The 23,191-nt window shown below is 41.6% G+C and overlaps 1 protein-coding gene across 3 annotated transcripts in view; it reads right to left on the bottom strand.

Moving 5' to 3' along the window:
* Positions 1-23,191, bottom strand: part of LOC149743980 (transcription factor COE1-like) — a 389,524-nt gene that overhangs the window by 127,654 nt on the left and 238,679 nt on the right. For all 3 annotated transcript variants that reach the window (XM_089905903.1, XM_089905904.1, XM_089905905.1), the window contains exon 7: positions 10,450-10,531. In XM_089905903.1, coding sequence (XP_089762029.1) covers positions 10,450-10,531 — 82 coding nt within the window. The remainder of the gene's footprint in view (positions 1-10,449; positions 10,532-23,191) is intronic.

The raw sequence follows: 23,191 nt of genomic DNA, 5'->3' as shown, positions 1-23,191 counted from the left end.
CAAGACAAAAAGTCAACTTATGGAATGGGAGAAAATATTTGCAAATGAAGCAACTGACAAAGGATTAATCTCCAAAATATACAAGCAGCTCATGCAGCTCAATATCAAAAAAACAAACAACCCAATCCAAAAATGGGCAGAAGACCTGAAGAGACACTTCTCCAAAGAAGACATACAGATTGCCGACAAACACATGAAAAGATGCTCAACGTTACTAATCATTAGAGAAATGCAAATCAAAACTACAATGAAGTATCACCTCACACCAGTCAGAATGGCCATCATCAAAACATCTAGAAACAATAAATGCTGGAGACGGTGTGGAGAAAAGGGAACCCTCCTGCACTGTTGGTGGGAATGTAAATTGATACAACCACTGTGGAGAACAGTATTCAGATTCCTTAAAAAACTGAAAATAGAACTACCATATGACCCAGCAAATCCACTACTGGGCATATACCATAACTCAAAAAGATACATGTACCACAGTGTTCATCGCAGCACTATTTACGGTAGCCAGGACGTGGAAGCAACCTAAATGTCCCTCGACAGATGAATGGATAAAGAAGATATGGCACATATATATAATGGAATATTACTCAGTCGTAAAAAGGAACAAAATTGAGTTATTTGTAGTGAGGTGGATGGACCTAGAGTCTGTCATACAGAGTGAAGTAAGTCAGAAAGAGGAAAACAAATACCGTATATTAATGCATACATGTGGAATCTAGAAAAATGGTACTTATGGACCCAGTGGCAGGGCAGGAATAAAGATGCAGATGTAGAGAATGGACTTGAGGACACGGGGCAGGAATGGGAGGCTGGGACAAAGTAAGAGTGTAGCACTGACATAAACACACTACCAAATGTAAAATAGATAGCTAGTGGGAAGCAGCCACACAGCACAGGGAGATTAGCTTGGTATTTTGTGAGACATAGAGGGGTGGGATAGGGAGGGTGGGAGGGAGGCTCAAGAGGGAAGGGATATGGGGATATGTGTATACATATAGCTGATTCACTTTGTTGTACAGCAGAAACTAACACAACGTTGTAAATCAATTATACTCCAATAAAAATGTATAAAAAATAATAAAATTTTAAAAAAAGGAATGAGCTATCAAGGAACAAAAAGACATGAAGGAACCTTAAATGCAAATTGCTAAATGAAAATAGCCAACCTGTAAAGACTATATACTGTATGATTCCAACGATATGACATTTTGGAAAAGGGAAAACTATGGAGATAGTAAAAAGATCAGTGGTTGCCTGGAGTTTGCGAAGAGGGAGGGACAGATGAATAGGTAGAGCACAGAGGATTTGGGGGGTGGGTAGGGAATGAAACCATTCTATATGATGCTGTAATGGTAGATACATAACATCATGAGTTTGTATAAACCCAAAGAATGTACATCATAGTGAGTCCTAGTGTAAACTATGGATGCTAATTAATAATTAACAATATTGTATATCAATATTGACACATCAATTGTAACACATGTATCACACTAATGCAAGGTGTTAATAATAAGGGAAACTGGGGAGGGGGTATTAAGGGAGTATTTGTGATCTCTCTGTACTTTCCCCTCATTTTTCTGTAAACCTAAAACTGCTCTACAAAATAAAGCCTAGTGATCAAAATTCTACCCTCTACTTCACACAGCCCACATTCTACATCCAACCTGTCTACTGAACTACTCTTTATAGTCTCCTCCAACAAGCCACAAGGGACCCAAGAGGTCAGCCAATCTAGTAGCTATAGCTTCCAACTACAAGTTTTCAAATGTTGTACTGGGGACAACATTTCAGAGAGGGCATCCTAAATTCATCCATAGTAAGGATGCATACCAAAATATTCAGTTACCTTCCTTTATTGATATGGGATCATAACAGTTCTATGTGGAAACACAGTTATCTCATGCACATGAGAAGCTCTAAATTGGCAGTTTCACATCGCTTTGACTAATTTTAAAATAGAGTGTGATTCTTAATAAATGAAATTACGTTGAAAAATATGTCACCACAAGACATCTGTAGAAGAAAATCACAAAAGGAGTCCTTAGTAGTTATGATACTGCAAATTTGTCCAATGCCTCCTTTTACAGCTTGGAAAACTGAGGTCCAAGAGATTAAAAACACCCTCAAGGCCATAGGATAAATTAAGAGCAGAGGCAAACCTGAAGGGAAACTTCAGACTCCAGGTCCACTTCTCTCCCCAACAGCTTCTGGCCTCTCAAGACAAGCTCCTGGCTTAGGCCCTCTCTCCCCTGCTTCTGGTCTCTTCCAGTACACTTCGCTGTGTCTATCTGGCTGACCACACTTCAGGTATTATTTACATAAAAATGGTCTGCTGCAGTTGGGTCTTCATTAACTCTGTCCTTTAAAATATCCTTGACTGATATGAAACGAGATATTCTCTGAAACCAGCCTGACTGCTAGTTTCTATCTGGTTGAAAGAGCCCAAATAACTCATTAAAAATTATGGAGGACGCATAAACCTACAGGATGTAACAGAGTGGAACTGCAGGAGTGAGGGAGCGAGTAGCTGAATTAAATCCGCCCTTTAAGGCTCAAGGCAAAAATCGCTCTTCTTTTAACAGTAAGACAAGAACAGACACTTCTAAATCCTCAGATTCTTGTGCTAGACTAATTTGGACTATTGGAAACTAGACTCAGCTTCTGTCTCCTGAACTGTGACACACTGTAGACATAAAAAGCTCATCATTGATCTGAACCTAGTTTCTCTCTCTCTGGATCAGGATACTTTTGATGACTCTTGATGGTGTCATTGGCATTTAACTGGTGCTCTCCATTTATGTGTTCCCACTGGCCATTTTAAGTAGCAGTAAGCCCAAACATAACAGAACTGCCATGCGTGCTCTCTGCCGATGGGACCGTGGCACACAGGTGTGGAAACTGGGAGAAAGAAAGTAGCATATTAGTCATCAGCTCAGTTTCCAGGGTCAGACAGTGCTGAGTTTGAACCCCGACTCCATCATTTACCAGTCTGTAACCTTAGATAAGTCATTTAATCATAGGAATAAGTGCCAGGCATTATTCTATGTACTGGAGAAGCAGCAATGAACAAGACAAAGTATTCGCCCATCAAGAGCTTAGTTCCCATTGGGAATAAAAAAGGGTTTTCAGACAATAAATAAATAGGCAATGAAAGAAAACTTTGGAATGTGACAAGTTCCAAGAAGAAGATAAAATGAGGAGAGGGGGGTGACGCCTAGGTGGGAGCTACTTTTGAGTGGATGATTAGGAAGGCCTCTCTAAGGAGGTGACATGTTAGCTGAAATCTGAGTAATAAGAAGTATCCAGCCACTCAATGATATGGCAGAATAATTTCCAGGGGGATGGAACAGCAAGTGCAAAAATCCTGAGGCAGGAATGAGTTTAGTATATTTGGGGAAGAGAAATGATGGAAGAGAAAGGCAGCCAATGTGCCCATTTGGAGGAAAGTAAACAAGGGGAAAAGGGTAGAAAAATAAATAAAATTATATATGTAAAACACTTAGTACAGGGTCTCACACATACTAAGAGCTCTATAAGTTACAACCTAAAAAGTGGAAGAATATAAGAATACCTTCTGTTGGTAAGTCTCAGTAAGTATAGGCATCCTCAGAACCAATATCCATTGGCAACACTGATCAAACCAAACACTTTTACATCTATCGTTTAATGTATTTTACATTTTTTTCAATAGCAACTGTACTTAATGTAGGAATTTATTTCCCCCTAGTGAAGAGCTACCACTCATCAAATCCCATTCATAAGGATTCCTTTTCAGTGATACATATTTTCTGCCAAGGCCCAGCATAAGGCTCATGCCAAAATACATACTTGCCCAGTAAGCCGTAATGGTTTAATATATCAGGTTGAAAATCCACCATTTGTATTTACCGTGTTATGTGAATTAATCCTATATTCTGAAACTATCATTAGAGCTGCTTGCAGTATAATTAATCAGCACGGTGCATCTTGAAATTATTCTGTAGGAAGAGAGTGATGGCTGCTCGGGCCCCTAGCGTTCTGTTGGTAAAGAATTTAATTGCAAGATGTGCTGTTTGTCAAAATAATATAAGACAGGGGGTGGGGACAGTGGGAGAGAAATAAAAGGGATAAGAATATTTCCTTCTTCATTTAAGCGCCTTTAAAAGCAGACCGAAACTGCAGGGGTTGGGCATATATTTTAAGAATCCTCTAATCATACACTGTGGGCTTCTGAATAAGTAACGAGGATTCTCCAAAATTTATAGAATTCACCCAAAAACAGGGGGCAGAGAGTTGCCTTTTAATGTCATTTACCACGTCATCATTTTTGAAAGACCAGACATTTTTGGTGGGAATTTGGGAAGAATAACCTGGTCGTTTCTCCTATTTCCTACCCCCTCGCTCCAAATGATTAGTAAGTGAAAGAAGATTGTTCATCTCCTCAGATAAATGTGAGATAAACATGAATTGGGGCCTTGCTGTTCTCTCTGCTCAAAAAATCCTTTTGGCTCTTCTCAGGATGAGTTATTCTTTTTTTTTTTTTTTTTTTTTTTTTGCTGTACACGGGCCTCTCACTGTTGTGGCCTCTCCCGTTGCGGAGCACAGGCTCCGGACGCGCAGGCTCAGCGGCCATGGCTCACGGGCCCAGGCGCTCCGCGGCATGTGGATCTTCCCAGACCGGGTCACGAACCCGTGTCCCCTGCATCGGCAGGTGGACTCTCAACCACTGCGGCATCAGGGAAGCCCTAGGATGAGTTATTCTTATCTATCATCTTGGAGCTTAAAAGTCCCCTCCTCAGAAGTTTTCCCTGGTCACCTGCTTTAAAGTAGGTTCCCATCCCTGATCCCACACTGGTATTCTCTCTCATAATATCCTGTTTCACTTCCTTTATAGCAATAATTAAAAATTTTAATGATGTGTAATTATTTGTACACAGCATAGCAGCTGATGGTAATCGTTCCTTATATATCCATTTTCTCTTCTTCTTGGGTGGTACAGCTAGACACTCTCAGGTCCCTCTGTGGTTACACATGGCTGTGTGACAGACTTCTAGCCAGTGGAATGTGGGCAGATTTGACAAGGATCACTTCGAAGACCAGGGTTTAAGAAGTCCACGTGCCCCCTGCATGCACTCTTTACCCTTCAACTGGATGGATGGAGATAACGAGGTTCTAGGGAATGGTGGAGACACAGGTCCCCAAACTACTTCATGTATAAGATCGGCTCACCAACCAGGAACACTTGCCTTGTACCATTTTACATTAGCAAGAAATAACCTTCTCTTGTAGACGAGCCATTATATATTCTTTGGTCTATTTCTTACAGCGGCTAGTATTAACCTAACTAAGAGACCCTGACTAGAATATAAGTTTCATTAGGGCAAACACTCAGTCTTTTTTGTTCATCACGGTACACTCACCACCTCCCATGTCAATAAATACTACTGAGCGCAGGCATGCATGCAGGAACAAAGATATCTTACATTTATGTTCACATGTAGTCACAGAGCTAACATTTATACACAGATAGAGATTTACATCCTATGGAAAACTTTGTTAAAGAGATAAGATGAACCTGGAAATTTACTTCCCAGTCTCCAGGTATTATGGTATCTACTGTGATGACAGCTTGTACCCAATTCTTGTTCCTCCCCTCAACACCCCACTCTGCCAGCCCCAACAAGGAAAGCTATTGATAAGGATTTAAATCTTAACCCAGAATTGTCTAGCTCCTGTCAGTTAAAAACGAGACCTGTGACATGGCTTTAACACAGTCCTTTGACATTAGCGTGTTTTTAGTGTCAAGATGAAGAAATGGGCTCATTTAGTCACAGTGAAATTCTCCCTGTCATGAGCTGTCTTCATTCACAGCTTTCCCTCCTACTCTCTTCCCATGTCCCCACACCCGCCAGAACTGAATGAAGCCTGTATCCACTGTTGTATTTAAGCAAGTTTGTTACCCTAACCACAGCCTGGGGATTTCAAAAGAAAACATCCATTATAAAAAAAAAAAAAGAAAAAAGATTGTACCAGATTCTCTACAAGGTTTATTCCATACTGCCTTAAAATATGAACACAGCCGAGCTCTACAGAAAGTGATTAATTTCTTGAAAACGCTAAGGTCACACTAATTGACATGACCTGTGTAATTAAGCAGTCTCTGTTTACACACCAGAAGCTCAGTCGCTGTGAGTCTGAGTTTGCTTGACAGAATGTCTTTACATGTCAAGAGATCAACAACCTTTCTTATGTCCTCCTCACTCACCTACACAGGCCCCTGATTGCTGTTCAGAGGAGACACGCTCTGGCACGGCTGCATGAAGATCAGGCTGGCCTGGTAAGCATACAAAACGGGGTGAGAGAAAAAGCAGCTCCCACGACAGGTGGGGGAGCCCACTGAATTGGCAGAAGAGTGCCTTCTCACTCAGATGTCTCCAGGCCTCTGGTTTTCAGTATGATGGGGAAAAGTCACATTGAGATGTAAAGAGTCGAAGGGAGTTTTCTCGTGCCCAAATGACACTCTCTCACTCCCCCCACCCCCTGCCCAGAGGCAACAGTGACATCAAAATATTTGAAACCAGGGCTTCCCTGGTGGCGCAGTGGTTGAGAGTCCGCCTGCCGATGCAAGGGACACGGGTTCGTGCCCCTGTCCGGGAAGATCCCACGTGCCGTGGAGTGGCTGGGCCCGTGAGCCATGGCCGCTGAGCCTGCGCGTCCGGAGCCTGTGCTCCGCAACGGGAGAGGCCACAACAGTGAGAGGCCCGCGTACCGAAAAAAAAAAATATATATATATATATATATATATATATATTTGAAGCCAGCTTCCCAATTAGCGTACTATGAGAAAAATGATGGAAATCAATGCCTATTCATAGGAAAAGTTCCACCAGTGTTTCTAGGACACACCTCTGTCAGCCAGGGAAGCTGCAGGGAAGACTAATAATCCTCCCGCGCTTGGTTTAGTCCTAACAGTTGGGAACTTCAGTGTGATTTCTGAACAGAGCTCTCTGAGCTGCCAGGGGCCACTGGACTCAGGCTTCACTTGGTGAGGGGGTCTTTCTTGCCCTGGAGAACTGCCTAAAACCTCCATCGATTAGGTGAAGCGCAGGCAGTTTTCTGAGCGACAGCTTCTTTCTCTAAAGTTCATACGAATAAACACTGACCAACACTGTGGCTCTGATCAGAAACAGGCTCAAGTTCTTCCCCTTCCACACAACTCCACGCACTGCTTGGTGAGCTTTGCTGGCATCCCGGTGTCCTTCATGCAGACGGTATCCTTAGGGTCTATTCAGCGCAAATACCCCTTCTGAAAATGCTTCTCAGCTTTCCCGGGATTCTCAGGTGTTGAGAAACCTCTTTACTGCCTCACTAAGTATCTGCCTACAGGCTCTGGACAAGTTATTTACTGTCCCATGACACTAGAGAACATCTGAGTCAGACTGACTGGGTTGAATCACTGCCTCACTACTTAGTAGATGGGTGACTTTGGGCAAATTGCTGAACTTCTCTAGACTTCAGTTTCCTCATCTGTAAACTGGGAATAATCCCTATTTGCACATTCCTAAACCCTATTTGCATATATTGTGAAGATAAATATGATAACTCATGTAAAATACTCAGCACAGTACCTCTCACGTAGTGAGTACCCAATAAATGTTAGCTTCATCATCATCATTACGGACAATGTCCATAGTCATACATCAAGGTACACACATGGACACATATAGTTATACATATGTCTACGGAACACCCTGAATGCAGACACAAATGTAAACAGTCATCTCCCCAGCACTTAAGGCAGTTAGGAATGAACCCAGGCAGGGAACACAGGAAGAGAAGCCAGCTTGGGGTGGAGGCTCACACACACAAAAAACGAGGCTGACAATGGAGTTTACGGCTCATTGAGTTTAAGTTGCTGGATATTTCCAGGGAGAGTCAGAGGTCATCAGGTATAGGACTAAACCAATGATTCCCAAGTAGGGGCAATTCTGCACTCCCACCCCCACAAGGGGACATTTGTCATTGTCTGGAGACATTGTGGTCTGTCATGACTGTGGTGGGGGGATGGTCTCTCTACTGGTATCTAGTGGGTAGAGGCCAGTGACATCTACTAAACATCCTAAGATAAACAGGACAAATCCACCCCCACCTCCAAACAAAGGATTATTCAGTCAAAAATGTCATTTGTGCCCAGGCTGAGAAACCCGATACTGAACTAATGACCCAGCTTTAGTTTACAGCAAATATTCTCTCCAAAAGCTTACATTTATATTTGATCATGTGCAAATTAGTTATGCTTACAAAATACTGTCTTTTGTGAAATCAGCAGAATCATCATTTTTACTCCATTTTACCGTTGAGGAAATTGAGCTTTTGCAGAAATCTAACTCACGCCTCCTTGACTCAATAGCCCTTATGCTAAACAAGAATAACTATTTTGTCTGTAAAACTAAAGCTTTCTAGATACTCTCAAAAATAATAGACTGAGTTGGTTCTCATCTCATCCAAGAGCTACATTCCTATAATTCGAAGCTTTCAGACATTTCACTGGCAGGTCCTGTGAGGAAAAACAAGGCCCCAGAAATCTTACACACACACTCTTTTAGATTCGTGGTGTCACCAAAGTCCATCTCTAACTTTTCTGCCCTGAGAAGCACAGCAAATTTGATCCCAGTATTCATAAGGCATCACACATGTCTACTAGACACGTTTATTACACATCAATTGGTTCGTGCTTGGATATGCCTTGTTCTTAATCCAAGTTTGGTCAAAGGAGATCTATGGCCCATTTCAAGGCCAAGGTAAGTGACAACACAGTTTATACTGAAACCCAACCTCATGTTCCAAGACACTTAGCAACACGTACTTAACAGCATCACATGTTTCACCAGCAAAGCTGACTCCAACTCAACACAAAATGTCCTGGGTGGGAATGAAAGCACCCAAGTCTACCCACTTTGGTCAGAAGCTCCCCAGGAGAGACATTTTCCAGGACACTAGGAATCTAGGGATTCTCCCCATTTATCTGTCAGGACAAAAGTTGGCAAGGCCAAATGATTTCCAGAACTGCTTCAAAATCTCAGGAGAGAATGTCTTCTTTCTACTGAATTTGTTGTTTCATGAGACTACTGAGTCTCACCTATTAAAAATAATCATCTTGTGGGAGGGAGGGAGATGCAAGAGGGAAGAGATATGGGGATATACATATATGTATAACTGATTCACTTTGTTATAAAGCAGAAGCTAACACACCATTGTAAAGCAATTATACTCCAATAAAGATGTTAAAAATAATAATAATAAAAATAATCATCTTGGAGACTAAGAGATCTTGACATCCAAAAATCAGTGCCCAGAATCATCCCTTCCCTTTCTCCCATCAGAGAATATGCAGCTAAAATTTGTCAAGATCCTCTCAGAGATCATACATTTCAATCTACACTTAAAGCGGACTAACTATACCTAAGAACATACCTTAAACACCATGCTATTTTTCACTGACAGACCCCATGGGCATCCATAGATGAATCATTACTCTGGCGGAGAAACTAACATTGACCATGCAAATGAGTTAGTCATAAAATTAGACGGAGAGCAACACAAGGGTCTAGAACCTTGCTACTCAAAGTGTGGTCCATGGCTTTGCCATCACTTGGGAGCTTGTTAGAAAGGTAGAATTTCAGGCACATCTCACACCTCACACCTCAATTAGCATTTTAACAAGATCCCCAGAGGATTCTCAGCACTTTAGGGCTTGAGAAGCATGTATCTAGAACTTAGCAACCCTTCCTAAAACCCAACCACCATGTCTGTGTCTTGGAAGTTAACACATGTATTTTCACATCTTTTTTCCTTTAGTAAATGTATAATTATATGAGGTTAACATACCACTCATGCTTTAAATGGTGGCAGATATGACTGATGCTTGAAAACATTTACATGTTGCTGTACAAGGACATTTCTGAAACAGACTGAGTGTCACCCATACCGCCCTAGATATGCCCTGCTTCTTCAGGGGTCCACTTTTAATAGATAATTACTGACAACAATTTCCAAGACTGGAAAAGGAAAACAGAGAGAAAGGAGGGAGGAAGGTGACATCATTCCAAAACAGCACAAAGGTCCTATTTACCAGTTTTCTACCTGTAGAACTTTTGGCAAAGGATGCATCACTTTGTATGTACTTCACTTAACCTGCAGTGGTTTAAGCTTATGAGTCCATTTGGGAAGCCAGACTAGGCTCAAAGGGTACCATTGCTTCAACCAGTGAACGCAGGTGGCTCAGTCCTAATTCTTCTCTAATATAAACAACAACTTCTAGAGGACCCAAAGTCTCACCTGCTCTTCACCTCTGGGAAAACCATGATACTCTGTTTCTTCTCCACCTAAGACTTTTTTACCCTCTCCCAATACTCATGTCATTATTGAGGTATAAGAAAGACAAGACAGACCCACCTGGAATCTCCGCATGTCACGTGGGTTTCCCGCATTCTTTAGGCAATTTTGGTTACACTTGAGGAAAAATTTCAAGAAGAACCTGTGAAGAAACAAATTATCACGGTTAGCATTTCAGTCCTGACACAGAAGGGAAAAAAGTAGTAAGTCACTTCTGGGTCATGCATTCTATTCTCTGCACGTTTCCTGAAATATTCAGAATGATGTTAGAGCCAGTATTTTGTTTAAAGCTTTAGCCTTTGTTTTGCATCCAAGCTGGACCTTCTTTATGAAGAGAATGCTCTCAGTGCTGCCAACAGATGTCACAAAAGAATTAAGCCCCCAAGGAAGTATTTTCACTCATAAAGAGGGTAAGTCTTCCCGATAATTTAAGGCAGGGTCCAACTGGAGATAACTGCCTGAGAATCACTCAGAGTCCCCAACAACAACATGTAATTTAAGCCCCGTAAATTCACAGATGATGAACCGGCAAGAAACATGCTAGATGAATGTAAGGAGATGGTAAACACTTTTTATCTTAGCATCTCCAAATAAAATATTCTAATTAGGAGTACTTATGAGAAGTAGGTAAGATTCACATACTGACTGAAGCCCTTTGGCTTCTTGAACATATCCCATACGTTTTCCTTACATGCATGCTATAGACAAAAGCTATTTGTGATGGAAGAAGGAACGTCCTGCCTCACTGCCACCTTGATCTCTGAATTGATTCTAGAGTGAGATCCATGGGTTTTACTGGCTAGGGTGACCAAAGGTCCCAATTTGCCAGGAATAATTCTAGTTTACACCAGCTCTATTAGCGTTAAGTATGAACAGTACCCACTTTAACTTTCAAAAGTGTCCTGGTCTGGGTGATAAATTAGATGAGTTATTTCTATATTTCTTAGCTGGCAGTTGTTAAAGTTCATCACGGAAAGGCAGCAAGGATCAAAAGTGTCCAGTTAGGGCATTCTTGTTGGCCACCTACAATTAAACTTCTCCACCTGCCTATGTTTGGGGAAAGAAGCATTTTAAAAGCTGCCGAAAGTTCTTCATTCCTTTTTACTTTTAGTGCTGTGAATTTCAGGCCCAAATATTTTCCCAAAATATTACACTGCATTAAAATGTTGATTAGTTCAATTCCCATAGGAATTTTCTTGTCTTCATCTTTTCTCCACTTCCAGTCTACACTGGAGTAAAATCCCTACTTCAATACACATAATTTGTGAAGAACTATCACTCCAGGATGCCTCAGTCCGGACTTAGCTCTGAGTACAAAGCCTATCGACCAAATAACACCTCTGTAATGACAGCATAGCACAAAGATGCACCAAATTCAGCCAATTTCTGAAAACCAAACTGAGAGATATCCCAGCGGAATCTCTCTCCTCCCTGGTCTCTTAGAATCTGCCAAGAGGGAAGTATGGCGTGGGAATAACTCTTTGAAGAGAGACAATGACTTTGCTAACCCAAAAATAACATTTTAAAATGTAAACATCTTCCTGAAATGGCTCTTTCAACATCATGCAACATTCAACTGCCCATCAGTAAAAGCTGGCTTCTGAACAATCCTTCATCCCTACTTCCAGGTTCTCTTCACAGAGGCCAAAGTTTATCAACATTTTGAACAAGACAAATGACTCATGGAACACTGCTGAAACCCAACTGTGTCAAATGAAATCCAGCTCAAAGAGCAACAGTGTCATTCCCTAGCCCAACTGGCCATGCTGACTCCTGACTTCAGTCGTAGTCTGGGGGAAAGGAAAGGAGTTTGAGAGAGTGGTCACAATCCTAAGTGCCTCTGCACTGTCCCTTTCCTCTGAACTCTCAGAGGCAAGTGCTGGGTAGTCCTAGTGATCACACACCGCTGTCAGACTCTGTTTAATGTGGTGGAGGTTGGGACAGTGAGTCTGCCATCTTGCTGGGGTTCAAGCCTACATCCAAAGACACCTGAGATGTGAAAACTGGCTGCTTCTTCCAAACATAGCTGGTTGGAAGGGAATATTTAAAAGCCACCCAAACCCCAGGACAGGGCTGATTATCACTAAGTTGACAGTAAGAGTCAGCTTGGTATGATAGAAAAGCCACAACTCTTAGAAATACCCAGAATGGGATTCCCATCCAAACTCTGACAGGTACTGCTGTGTGACTTTGATAAATAGCTGAACTTCTCCGCACCACACTTTCCTTATCTATAAATTGGGTATAATACCAGTCCCTACCATATAAGGCAAGTGTGAAAATTAACTGCAATGATGCTTAGTGTCTGGAACACAGTAAGCATGGTGATGGTGGCAGTAAAAATAATCATGTATTAGGTGCTTACTTTGTGCTCAGAACACTAAGAACTTCAAATTCATTTTTCCAACTCAAGCCTCCTAAATAAACTCTAGTATTAATCCCACTTTATTGATGAGGAAACTGAGGCTCGGAGAAGTTAAGTTGCCCAAAGGTTATTAAATGTGAATCGACTCAAATTTGCAGAGCCTGTGCTTTTAACCATTATGCTATAGTAGTTTTAATAATAATAGAAGTAGTGCAGTATTGATATTAATACTAATTGTACCATTGACAGCAACTGTACTATAATGGCAATTGCACAAATAAGTGTAATATAAGACTAATTATTAGTACGATTATTTCCACTCCGTCAACATGAATATTGTGGAGGGAGACGTCGCTGCCTTTCTCCATCCACTGGGCACCCGGCTCCCATTCCCAGTTCCCCAGGGTTGATAATATTTGCTGCCTGTGTGTGTTTAAGCCATTTGAGCCCAGACTCGACAGCCAGATTCAGGTTGTGTTAGAAGGAGCTGTCAGCACACCCTCTGACATCTTCAAGTCAGACAACTGCTAGCCACCATGAGGGGGTCCATCTGGTGCCAAAATGGATTTTGAAAGACCGGCAAACAGGACACTAGCTCTGCCAGAGAGAAACAGAATCAAGGGAGCAGGGGATCTTCTGTCTCAGCGATGAGCCGGGGCAAGGCACCTGTCACCAGCCCATCGTTAGCACAAAAGCTATGCCGGGCACACACCAGATCCCCATTACCCTAAGCAGCCCTGTCACTTGGCACGCTGGCAGAATCTCCTGCCCGCCCTCTCAACAGCAGATCACTAGCTGAAATTGAAGGCTTGACCATCTGTCGTGGGGAAGAGACGGCATCAACTGGGGCCTGGGGCCTCGCACAAGCCCTTATGTGGAAAAGACACTCTGAAGGGCCAGTTCTTTTGGAGAAAGGCAGCCCTACCCCAGGGGGAGCATCAGGAACTCTTTCAAAGTTTTCCCCCAAGTAGATGCCAAATGTCTGACCCTTTCGGATCACACTTCCTTAAAGGAACTGAGAGGAGTTAGAAGCAGGAGTTAAAAATATCCCCACCGAGACATGAAGTTAGACATGGTACACAAACTTGGGGGATGATTTATCAGGCTGTTTTTAAGGCATTTGTAAACCTGGGGGACACGTGCACTTCTGCTGGCCTATGGAGAAGATCTCAGATTCCGAGGGGGTGCTTTGAACAAAGCAGCGGTTAGTGTAACTCAAACCCTCACTTTTGTCTAACAAATTACCACATTTTGAGTGTCGGGTGTGTTTGATAACGTTGTTGGAGGAAAGAGTGTGCAGCCTTACCCCAACCGTGGGAAACTGACCTAAGGCAGGACAAAGCCCCTATTGACCCTTTAACGTTCCAAAGAGTTCCATAAACTACAGGAAACAGCCCAACCAGGACCAAACTCCAGGGTTTTTTTTTTTTTGGTAGGGGGGAGGAGTGGTGAGAAACCTGACACCTTTCCGTTAACTTTCCATACGAATAATATCTTGTGTTCATACAGTGTTATATTATCCAAAGCACTTATATACCCAGAATCTCACTAAATACTCACAAAAGTCCTACAAATTAGGCAGGGCAGGAATGATCAACCCATTTGAATGGTAAAAATAAACTAAGACTCAACAAAACTAAGATATTTATCTACAGTCAAAACTAAACTAATACCCTATATTAGCCCAAAGGACTCATCATGGTATGAATTTTCTCCGTGATTTACAGGACTTTATAAGTGACCTAAACCAACACTGAGTCTACCTTCCTCGTCGTGCATGTGGGAAAATTGAGAGATCAGAAGACACGACAATACTCACACAGTTATAATCATTCTGAGAGATAAAACTATAATCCACATGTCCTGACTTCTAGTTGCATGATTTTTCCAATACAGCATTAGCTTTTCAAAAGCCAACCCAATAAAAGCTCAACACCGGAGCTACTGCACTACTTAGTCTGCTACCTCAATTAGGAAAGTGACAGTCATAAAACCAAAAGGGACATCCTATTGAAAGTTGTGTTTAGGTTCACCAATGAGGCTAATGTAGGACATTACCCATCGTTGAACATTAACTGAACCGACCACACACATTTGTAGAACATAACTGTGTATTCAGTGATTTCCTTGTATCACATTTTACCAACCAATAGATATTCAGTATTAGGAGCAGCTTTCATGTGACAAGCACAGCGCTGGATACCAAAGGTACCACTAGGCTCCCCCAAAAGGAAAGTTGATGAAATTAGCCAAGAGGATATGACCCATCCATACGAGGACGTAAAATAACAAAAAATTATCTCTGTATACCCAGCACATGGCACAAGACTCAGAACCAATGGGTTTTCAGTAAATATTTGTACAACTAAACAGAATCCAGGACCTCCTAAGGGTAGAAATGGGAACATTCTAAAATGAAGACAGCAGTAGAATATATTGGACAGGAGCCTGGGTTAAAGATAAGACAAGCCTGGGTAAATTTCTACAATTCCCTGACCCTCAGTGGCCTCAATAAAACATGGGAATAACAGTACCTCCCTCCTAGCAACATGGTGTGGCTTTCATCATAATTCTAGCTTTACTCTTTAATTAACTGTGTGACTTTAGAAAAGTTACTTAACCTCTCTGTGCCTCAATTTTCTCATCTGTAAAATGGGGACAATAAAAGAAACTACTTCAGAGGGTTACTGAGAATTAAATGAGTAATATATGTGGAGTGTTTAAATAGTACCTGGCATAGAAGAAGAGATAATTATTTTCATTATCATTTGTCCCTGGCCACTGCTCACTGCCTAACACTCAGAGATATTGAGATTTTTTCAGGTACAGAAAGTATTCTTCTCTCTTTGAATGCTAAGGTTAAGAAAAGAAGCCAAGATCTATGTAACTGACGATAACTATAGGTTTCATTGAGTGACCTACAAAAAGAAATAAAAAAGAAACCAAAGAGAGATAATAATGACTACAGCAGCTCTACCCAAAGGCCAAGACACAAAGGAGAGAGGTAGTAGCTTAAATCACAGAGGAACTCCAGCTAGTCACAACTGAAGGGCATACACAGTAAAACCGTCCATTAGGCAACAGCTTATACATCATTAATGATTATGCAAAGTGTTGCAATAGATCTGGGCTGAGCAGGTTGAGTTTTCACCTCCCCCACCCAAATTCTGAAAAATCATGTCTGGATGTTTTCAGCCGCTCTCATAATGTCCAGGCTGGAAAGGAAAAGCATCAAGGCACACCTAAATTAAGACATAAAAGCCCCATTTGCAGTCTTAAGCCTCCCTGAAAGTTCCTCTGACTTATGCCCACAGATGGTTATGTGGCAGACGGTCCTTCTCAAAGATATTCAAGACACGGAGACTCACTCTGGCCCAGTGAAGGAAACAGCTGTGTGGAAACAACTGTGGGGTCCCTTCTGTGTGAAATTCAAGCTGTTCCCACACACACTCGCTGGAGGGTAGAGAGAGAAATGCCTCATGATTCAAAGGGCCTCTTTGGAGGAGTCCCTGTCATAGACTGAGCCATCCTCTTTGCTTTGACGACGAAGCGCAGAACTGCCCGCTCCAGGACCAGATCTACTGCCCAGATGTAACCAAGGAAGACTTTCCAGGAGTACAAGGATTCTCTCAAATTAAAAATATTTAACCAGAAAGCACCTATCCCTATCCAGACCGCCCGAGATGCCAGAGACTGTTTCAGAAATGCCATCACTACTCCATGGGAGCCCTCCATGAAGACGTAAACATGAGTCCATGGCCACTGCCATGAAAAGTAGATCTCCCTTCAAAACAGGGGACGAAAACAGCTAGAAAGAGAAAACTTTATTTTCAGTGTCAACACTTTTGGGTTCCTAGTCCACAGGAAAAGTTGTAGAGTACAGTTCATGCATGTGAAAATATGATACCCCTAAGTCTGCCAAAATCCTAGGGATGCCACCAGGGCAGGCTGAGGAGGCTGAACCTCTGTGAGGGCAAAGGTTTCTCACTGCCTGGCTGACCTCCTCTCCTTTCCTGATATTCAAGTACGCTGCTGAGAGAGGACCTGCCTTGACTCAAACCCCCCCCCCCCCAGTTCTGTCTGAGAGATGAGGAAGGCAGGAAGGGGAGAACGAGGATCACAGAGAGGCTTCTACGCAGATGAGGCACATTCTCTCCTCCCTTCCCGCAGTGGGAGGTGGAATGATACCAAGCTGTGGCTCTATCTTGGGGATCCCAGAGGGAGAGCATGTGCTGCCCCTATTCTTGGCCACTGACTTCAAGGAGTTTACCTTTTCCCCTGGCCAAGGTCCCTCGGATCTTAGACATTTCTGGAAGGTGTTCTCAGCCTGAAGGGACAAACATGATCAACTTGAAAAGCATCCGTGACCTCAGAGCTCAAGCTGGGCCGTAATGGAAGGACATAATTAGTGGCAAGGATTTACCAAAAAGAAAGAAAAAGGTGTTTGGGATAGCATAGCAACAGAATAAAGAATTTAAAAATGGTTTTCAGTAAAAGGACCCACAACAAACAGGTCTCCTGGCACTCAAAGTCAAACCTGAAAGGTGGGGAAAAAGCACCAGGAAAGTGAGAGGGGAGGACAGAATAACCAGTGGCCAATGGGGAAAGAATAAATCACCATTCTTTAGAAATGACATGGAGAAGGGAAGCCAGAGCAAGGGTGCTGTAGCTCACACCAACTGCTACAAGGTTAGACTGGATATTAAACGAGAAAGCATCACACATGCAAAGAACTGTAGAACTTGGTGTGGCAGAGCAGGCATTCATCTTCAGGGATACTCTTTTATGAAGATTACTCAAATGCCAAGTGTTTCTTGCTTAAAATGTGTTAAGGTACAAACCCTGGCTCTCGGCAGACATTTTGAGTCACCCTAGTAGTTTGATTTGCAGCAGGAATGAGGCAAATAAGAAAACCAAGTATTGTCCATCGACGGAGGAATGCATAAAGAAGATATGGTACATATATACAATGGAATATTACTCAGCCATAAAAAAGAACGAAATAATGTCATTTGCAGTGACATGGATGGACCTAAAGATTGTCATACTGAGTCAAGTAAGTCAGACAGAGAAAGACAAATATCATATAATATCACTTATATGTGGAATCTAAAACAATGATACAAATGAACTTATTTACAAAACAGAAATAGAGTCACAGATGTAGAAAACAAACTTATGGTTACCAAGGGAGGAAGTGGGGAGGGATAAATTGGGAGATTGGGATTGACATATACACGCTACTATATATAAAATAGATAACTAATAAGGACCTACTGCATAGCACAGGGAACTCTACTCAATATTCTGTAAATGACCTATATGGGAAAAGAATCAAAAAAAGAGTGGATATATGTATATGTATAACTGATTCATTTTGCCGTACAGCAGAAACTAACACAACTTTGTAAACCAACTATACTAATAAAAATTAATTAAAAACAAAACAAAACAAAAAACAAACCCAAGTATTTGTCCTTCTTGGGGCTGGGCATAGACTGAGAATGTATTTGTCTTAAACTGTTTCCATTACAAGGATCATGATCTGCAATGAATCACATGGCACAGAGTTCCTGCAGACCCAGGGATAGGATCTGAGACAAGCATTTCTGGGTCACTGGTGCAAATCCTTCCCCAGGCTGGAAAAGATGCAAATGCAGTGGCAACTTTGTTTCAATAACAATGGCCCATCCCACAAAGCCCGGCCTAAAAGGTAAAGTAGGAGGAGCCTCAACACCTCAACTTAGCAGGTACTACAGCAGACACATGAGTGTACCCTGTACAAGACACTGCTCTGAGTGCTTTACATGTATTAATCCATTTACTCTTCACAACAACCCTATGAAGTACTATCTCAATTCTCATTTTATAGATAACACTACTGAGGGGTTATGAGATTTGTCCAGGGTTTCCTATCAAGTAAGTGGTAGACCTGGGATTTGAATGTAGGCAATTTGGCTCCAAAACCCACATCCATGAAACTACATTCCTTTGTATGTTATATGTATGATAGATATTATGGGAGTACAGATCATTGACCATATCTAGCTATTCTCTTATCAGCATCATCAAATTCATTCAAGATTAGAGGTGAAGTCACCATACAAATTTCTGGTATTGCCACTAGAATATTCCCAATTATAAATGTCAATGTGTTTTGATTTTGCTTATGAACACCCTCGCCTATTTCAAATGCATTTTAACCACAATTAATGACCAGTGGGTCTGGTAATAGAGTCAAACCAAGGTCAGAGAATGATGGCCAAAGCAAAATCAGTGTAACTTGGGTCTCTTGGGAGGACTCAGTGAACATCACCTTAAGGATTTAGTTATACTCTCTGTGGTTACCAGTTCCACAAGTCACTATCTTTGAATGTCTTTCTTGCAGACAGAAAGCCACAGGTTGAAAATAAAAGGCTTTTAGTACCCCTCTGCTTAATACCTATGTGTATAAAATTTTAAAGCAGACTCATTTAGAATTTGATGTTACAATTTCACTTTTCCTCCTAAGGACTCTAAGAGTTTCAATATTAACTTCCCCTGCGGAGGTGACTGACACCAGAGAAAGATCAAGAAGTTCAAATCCACAGTAACTGAAACATGAGGGTTTTTTTGAACACCCAAGTCACTATTGTTTTTCAAGACTTTATGAACTGTTAATGTTCAGTGTCATTCATTTACTCAATCAATCAATAAATACCAACTGTACTAAGATCACACTGACTATGGTTCAAGTTTTTCTCCAAAGGAAAAAAAAAACTTTTATTTTTAAGGAAACCACTTAAAAATAGAATTTCCAGAGGAAAAAAATGGACTCTGCAGGTGATAGGGTTTTTGAGTAATTACCAAGAAAGGTTGAATACTCGTAAAGTATCAATCTGTTGTGAGTGTTCCGGCCATGGCTGGATCAGGGGATTGGTCAAAGTCCCTAATAATGTCAAGATTTTACCTTTCCAGGCACATTGGTCCCCTACTCTTTACCTTCCTGCATTCTTCGCTTCAGTCACGTCGAGATACACCCTGCGCCCTGAACATGAAGTTTCCTTCCTGCCTTCCCCAAAGGCTGGATTCCTGGGTCTGAAATGCCTTCCCCAACCCCACACCATCTCACCCTCCCATAATCCGACTTATCTCCCAGGTGCAGTTTAAATGCACTGAGCCCAAGAACTTCAGCTAGAACTAATCATTCCCTCCTCCACTCTGCTACAGCTCTGGTCACACTCGGTCTTCACGTTCTGTACTCCAGTCACTTGAGTAATCCTCTGCCCCCTCCATAGCACTGCAGACACCGTTAGAGTGCCTCTGTCTTCCCCACAGCACCAGGTACAGCTGTATTTGGAAAACAGTAAGTAAATATCCGACTTGATGGACCGTTAGTATTAATGGCAGTTAACTTTGAATTACAGCACAAAGATGACATCTTTCTTTTTTCCACTTTTTTCTCAGTTTTCTGAATTTCTTCTGAATAGGCATTACTTTAAGAAAAGACAAACAACTTAATTTTTGTAAAAATTGAAGTGAGTATCATTCAGAATAGAACCTAGGGAATGCTGCCCCCATTTTGCAAGAGATAAATTAGGAACTAAAAAGAATGAGTGTCTTTGCCAAAGTCTTTATGCTCTAAGATATGGCAGTTAATTCAAATGAGAACACCTAAGAGCAGTCCATCTCATACTCTGTAAAATGTAGGTCATTTATTAGTTTCTCATATGCATAATTCATAAAAGAGTATCAGCTGGGCAGATTCCACACCATTGGTATCCTCAACATCAAAGTTTAAAATATTTTATTTAAGTTAAACTTGCCATTTGTCTTAAAGCATTTAAGCATAACCCAAAGGGACAAAATGTCATGTAACTAATAGTATGAAATGGATCACCTCTCTCCAAAATTCTACATACCCTTCTGACGACTTCATTGAAACCCAGTGGTTAAAGCTCTTGGTGATTTGCTATTTCTTGGTTCAGCCTATTTCTTTAAGTTATCCATTAAATTATTCAGTCCCTCCTTCATTAAGTATTAACTAATCACCTACTACGTGCCAAGCTCAAGCACAGAAGACAACTTCACCCCTGCCCTTATAGAAGCTCATCAAAGTGCAGGCCACCTGTGTCAGAATTAACTGGGAAACTTGCCCTGGTGGGAGTAAGCTAGGGGATAAGATACTCAGATAATTCGGATGTACACTGAATGCTGAGCCTTGATATCTAATTTATTTTTTAAAGTCAAAAGTCATGTCAATACCATGTGACAAATGCAAAGTTATACACCAGAAATAGTGAACTGCACAGAAGGGATGGACATCTAATCATGTGTCATTGAAACCAGGTGTAAAAACTTATGTCAAATCACCTCTGAGTAAAAAGAAAAATTAAATTCATTCACCCGCCCCACCTCCTGTCCAATATAAGCCACAGAGAAAGAAAGGAGCTCCTGGTTGCCAGGGAAAGCTGATACTTGACAAATTTTTGCTTCAAGGAAAAGAAATAAGCTCATTTTTCTACCAAAAAGGAAAGAAAAGATAAACGCATCAGCTGAAGAAGCTGTTCCCCAAGAGAGAAGCAAGAAGTCTTGCTAGGATGAAAATTATTTCGAAGCCTATTTAAACCATCATCATCCCTTTTTTAAAAATCTCACTCCCCTTGTCTGTTCACTTTTCTGGACACATCCTTCCTCGTCCCAATCTCAGCATCATTCTGTGTTGCCTCCCGTCCTCCAGGCTCACACACCATTGGGGATAATGAATTCAATTTGAGCAATAGCTTTCATTGAAAAAAATCAGTGCATTCCAACATGCCACACAAGTGAAGTTCAGACAAAAACAAGTGACTCCTTAATTTGGATTTAAAGCTCAGGATCAGTCTCCAAATAAAAATGACCAGTGGGCATCATGCCCACAGAGCACTGACAATAATCTCATGAGCTCCAAATTATTCCAGTTTATATTATGGGCGATCCAATAAGTCTGTGTGTTCTAGTTCATAAAAATATAAGAAAAAATTTATCATCTTAAAATCATAATGCAAAATAGAGTCTGACATGTTATTAAGCACTATTTCTCATGATATCATAAGGATGCTGATGGAATATGAAACTAAAGCAATATTGTAGATGAACAATGACATAATTGAGATTTCTGAGGGTGCTTTGCAGCTCATAGGTCACACTCCCTTGCCGTCCCCTCCCAACAAGTCACTCTTAAACAGCTTCAGTTTAAACCAGAAACACTGGAAACAAAACTCCAAAGAAGCTTTTATCACAAAAATTGGTTGATCATTTAGTAAAATGGGACAAGAACTTAGAAATTATCTAGTCCAGATATTCTTAATCTAGAGTCAATGGATGGTCTACATACGGCTCTTGAATACCTGAACGTTGTATCCAAAGTTTTATCCATACTTTTTTTCTGTGGAATGGGTCCAGATTGTGGAAGGAATCAGTGAGTTGATTGCCCAGAATCCATTTTCCCCTATTTTTGATAACAGTCCTCCATGCTGCTTTTGAAAAACTTCCTTGTTCTCACCCAAGAGTCCTTGTATTTCATCAGTATTAAGTCATTCCACACCTGGGCCCCAGCAGTGCCTGTAATCCAGGCCCGACCGGTCATGGCATCACTCCCCCAACTGTATGGCTGCTTTAGAGATGAGCATGTGATCCAAGTCAAGCCAATCAGGCCCAGTTCAAGCTAGCTGGAGGACTTTTGCCCGAGTGGCTCAAAACAGAGATGGGCTCCATGCTTCTTAGAGTTGAACCTGGAAAAATGTGAGGCTGTGTGTCCTGGAAAATTCTATTCTTCGAGATGAAACCATAATAGAATAAAATCCACTAGTATCCCACCTAATAGAGATCACAGGGCAAGGAGACTCTGCTAGGTGGGGAGGAGAGAATGTAGAGGAGTTCACATCATCCGATGCCCTCCAGGAAAGGAGGAGGAAAGTGGAGATGGAGATGTTGACAGAATGATGAAGCTGAGAAGGTAGCAAAAGGAAGGATCCCCCAAAAAAGTGTATGCGAAAGAGAGAATATTCTACTCTATTGAGCCCTGGTAACTTTCAGGCTGTACAATCTCAATATGCTATGGCCCCTTCTCAACTCTCTGTCCAGATAGATAGATAGACAGATAGGTAGACAGACAGATAGATAGATAGATCTCTCCAGGCAGGTAACAACAATGAGTGAACTAGGCTACATGTAACACCTCAGACAGTACCAGGAACTGTAGTAACTGAAGAGAGGATGTCTGGTCCACGCGGGGCAGCCTCACTCTTCTCCAGCTAACGGACTCCACGGGGGAACTTGGGGACAGTGTTGCCAGAGCTTCCCATTTTGAGAGAAGCTGGAAATACATATTAAGTGTGAAGTCTGCCAATCTTCCAGACAATATAAGGGCCAGATATAACAGATCTGGGAGTAGAGTCCCAGTTTGCATCACTTGCT

Source organism: Delphinapterus leucas, unplaced genomic scaffold, assembly GCF_059928025.1.
Source record: "Delphinapterus leucas isolate spDelLeu-1000000601 "Yukka" unplaced genomic scaffold, BTC_Dleu_Yukka2 spDelLeu_asBTCV2_sq31, whole genome shotgun sequence".
Taxonomy (NCBI): Eukaryota; Metazoa; Chordata; class Mammalia; order Artiodactyla; family Monodontidae; genus Delphinapterus; species Delphinapterus leucas.
This window is presented reverse-complemented; position numbering and strand designations above follow the sequence as displayed.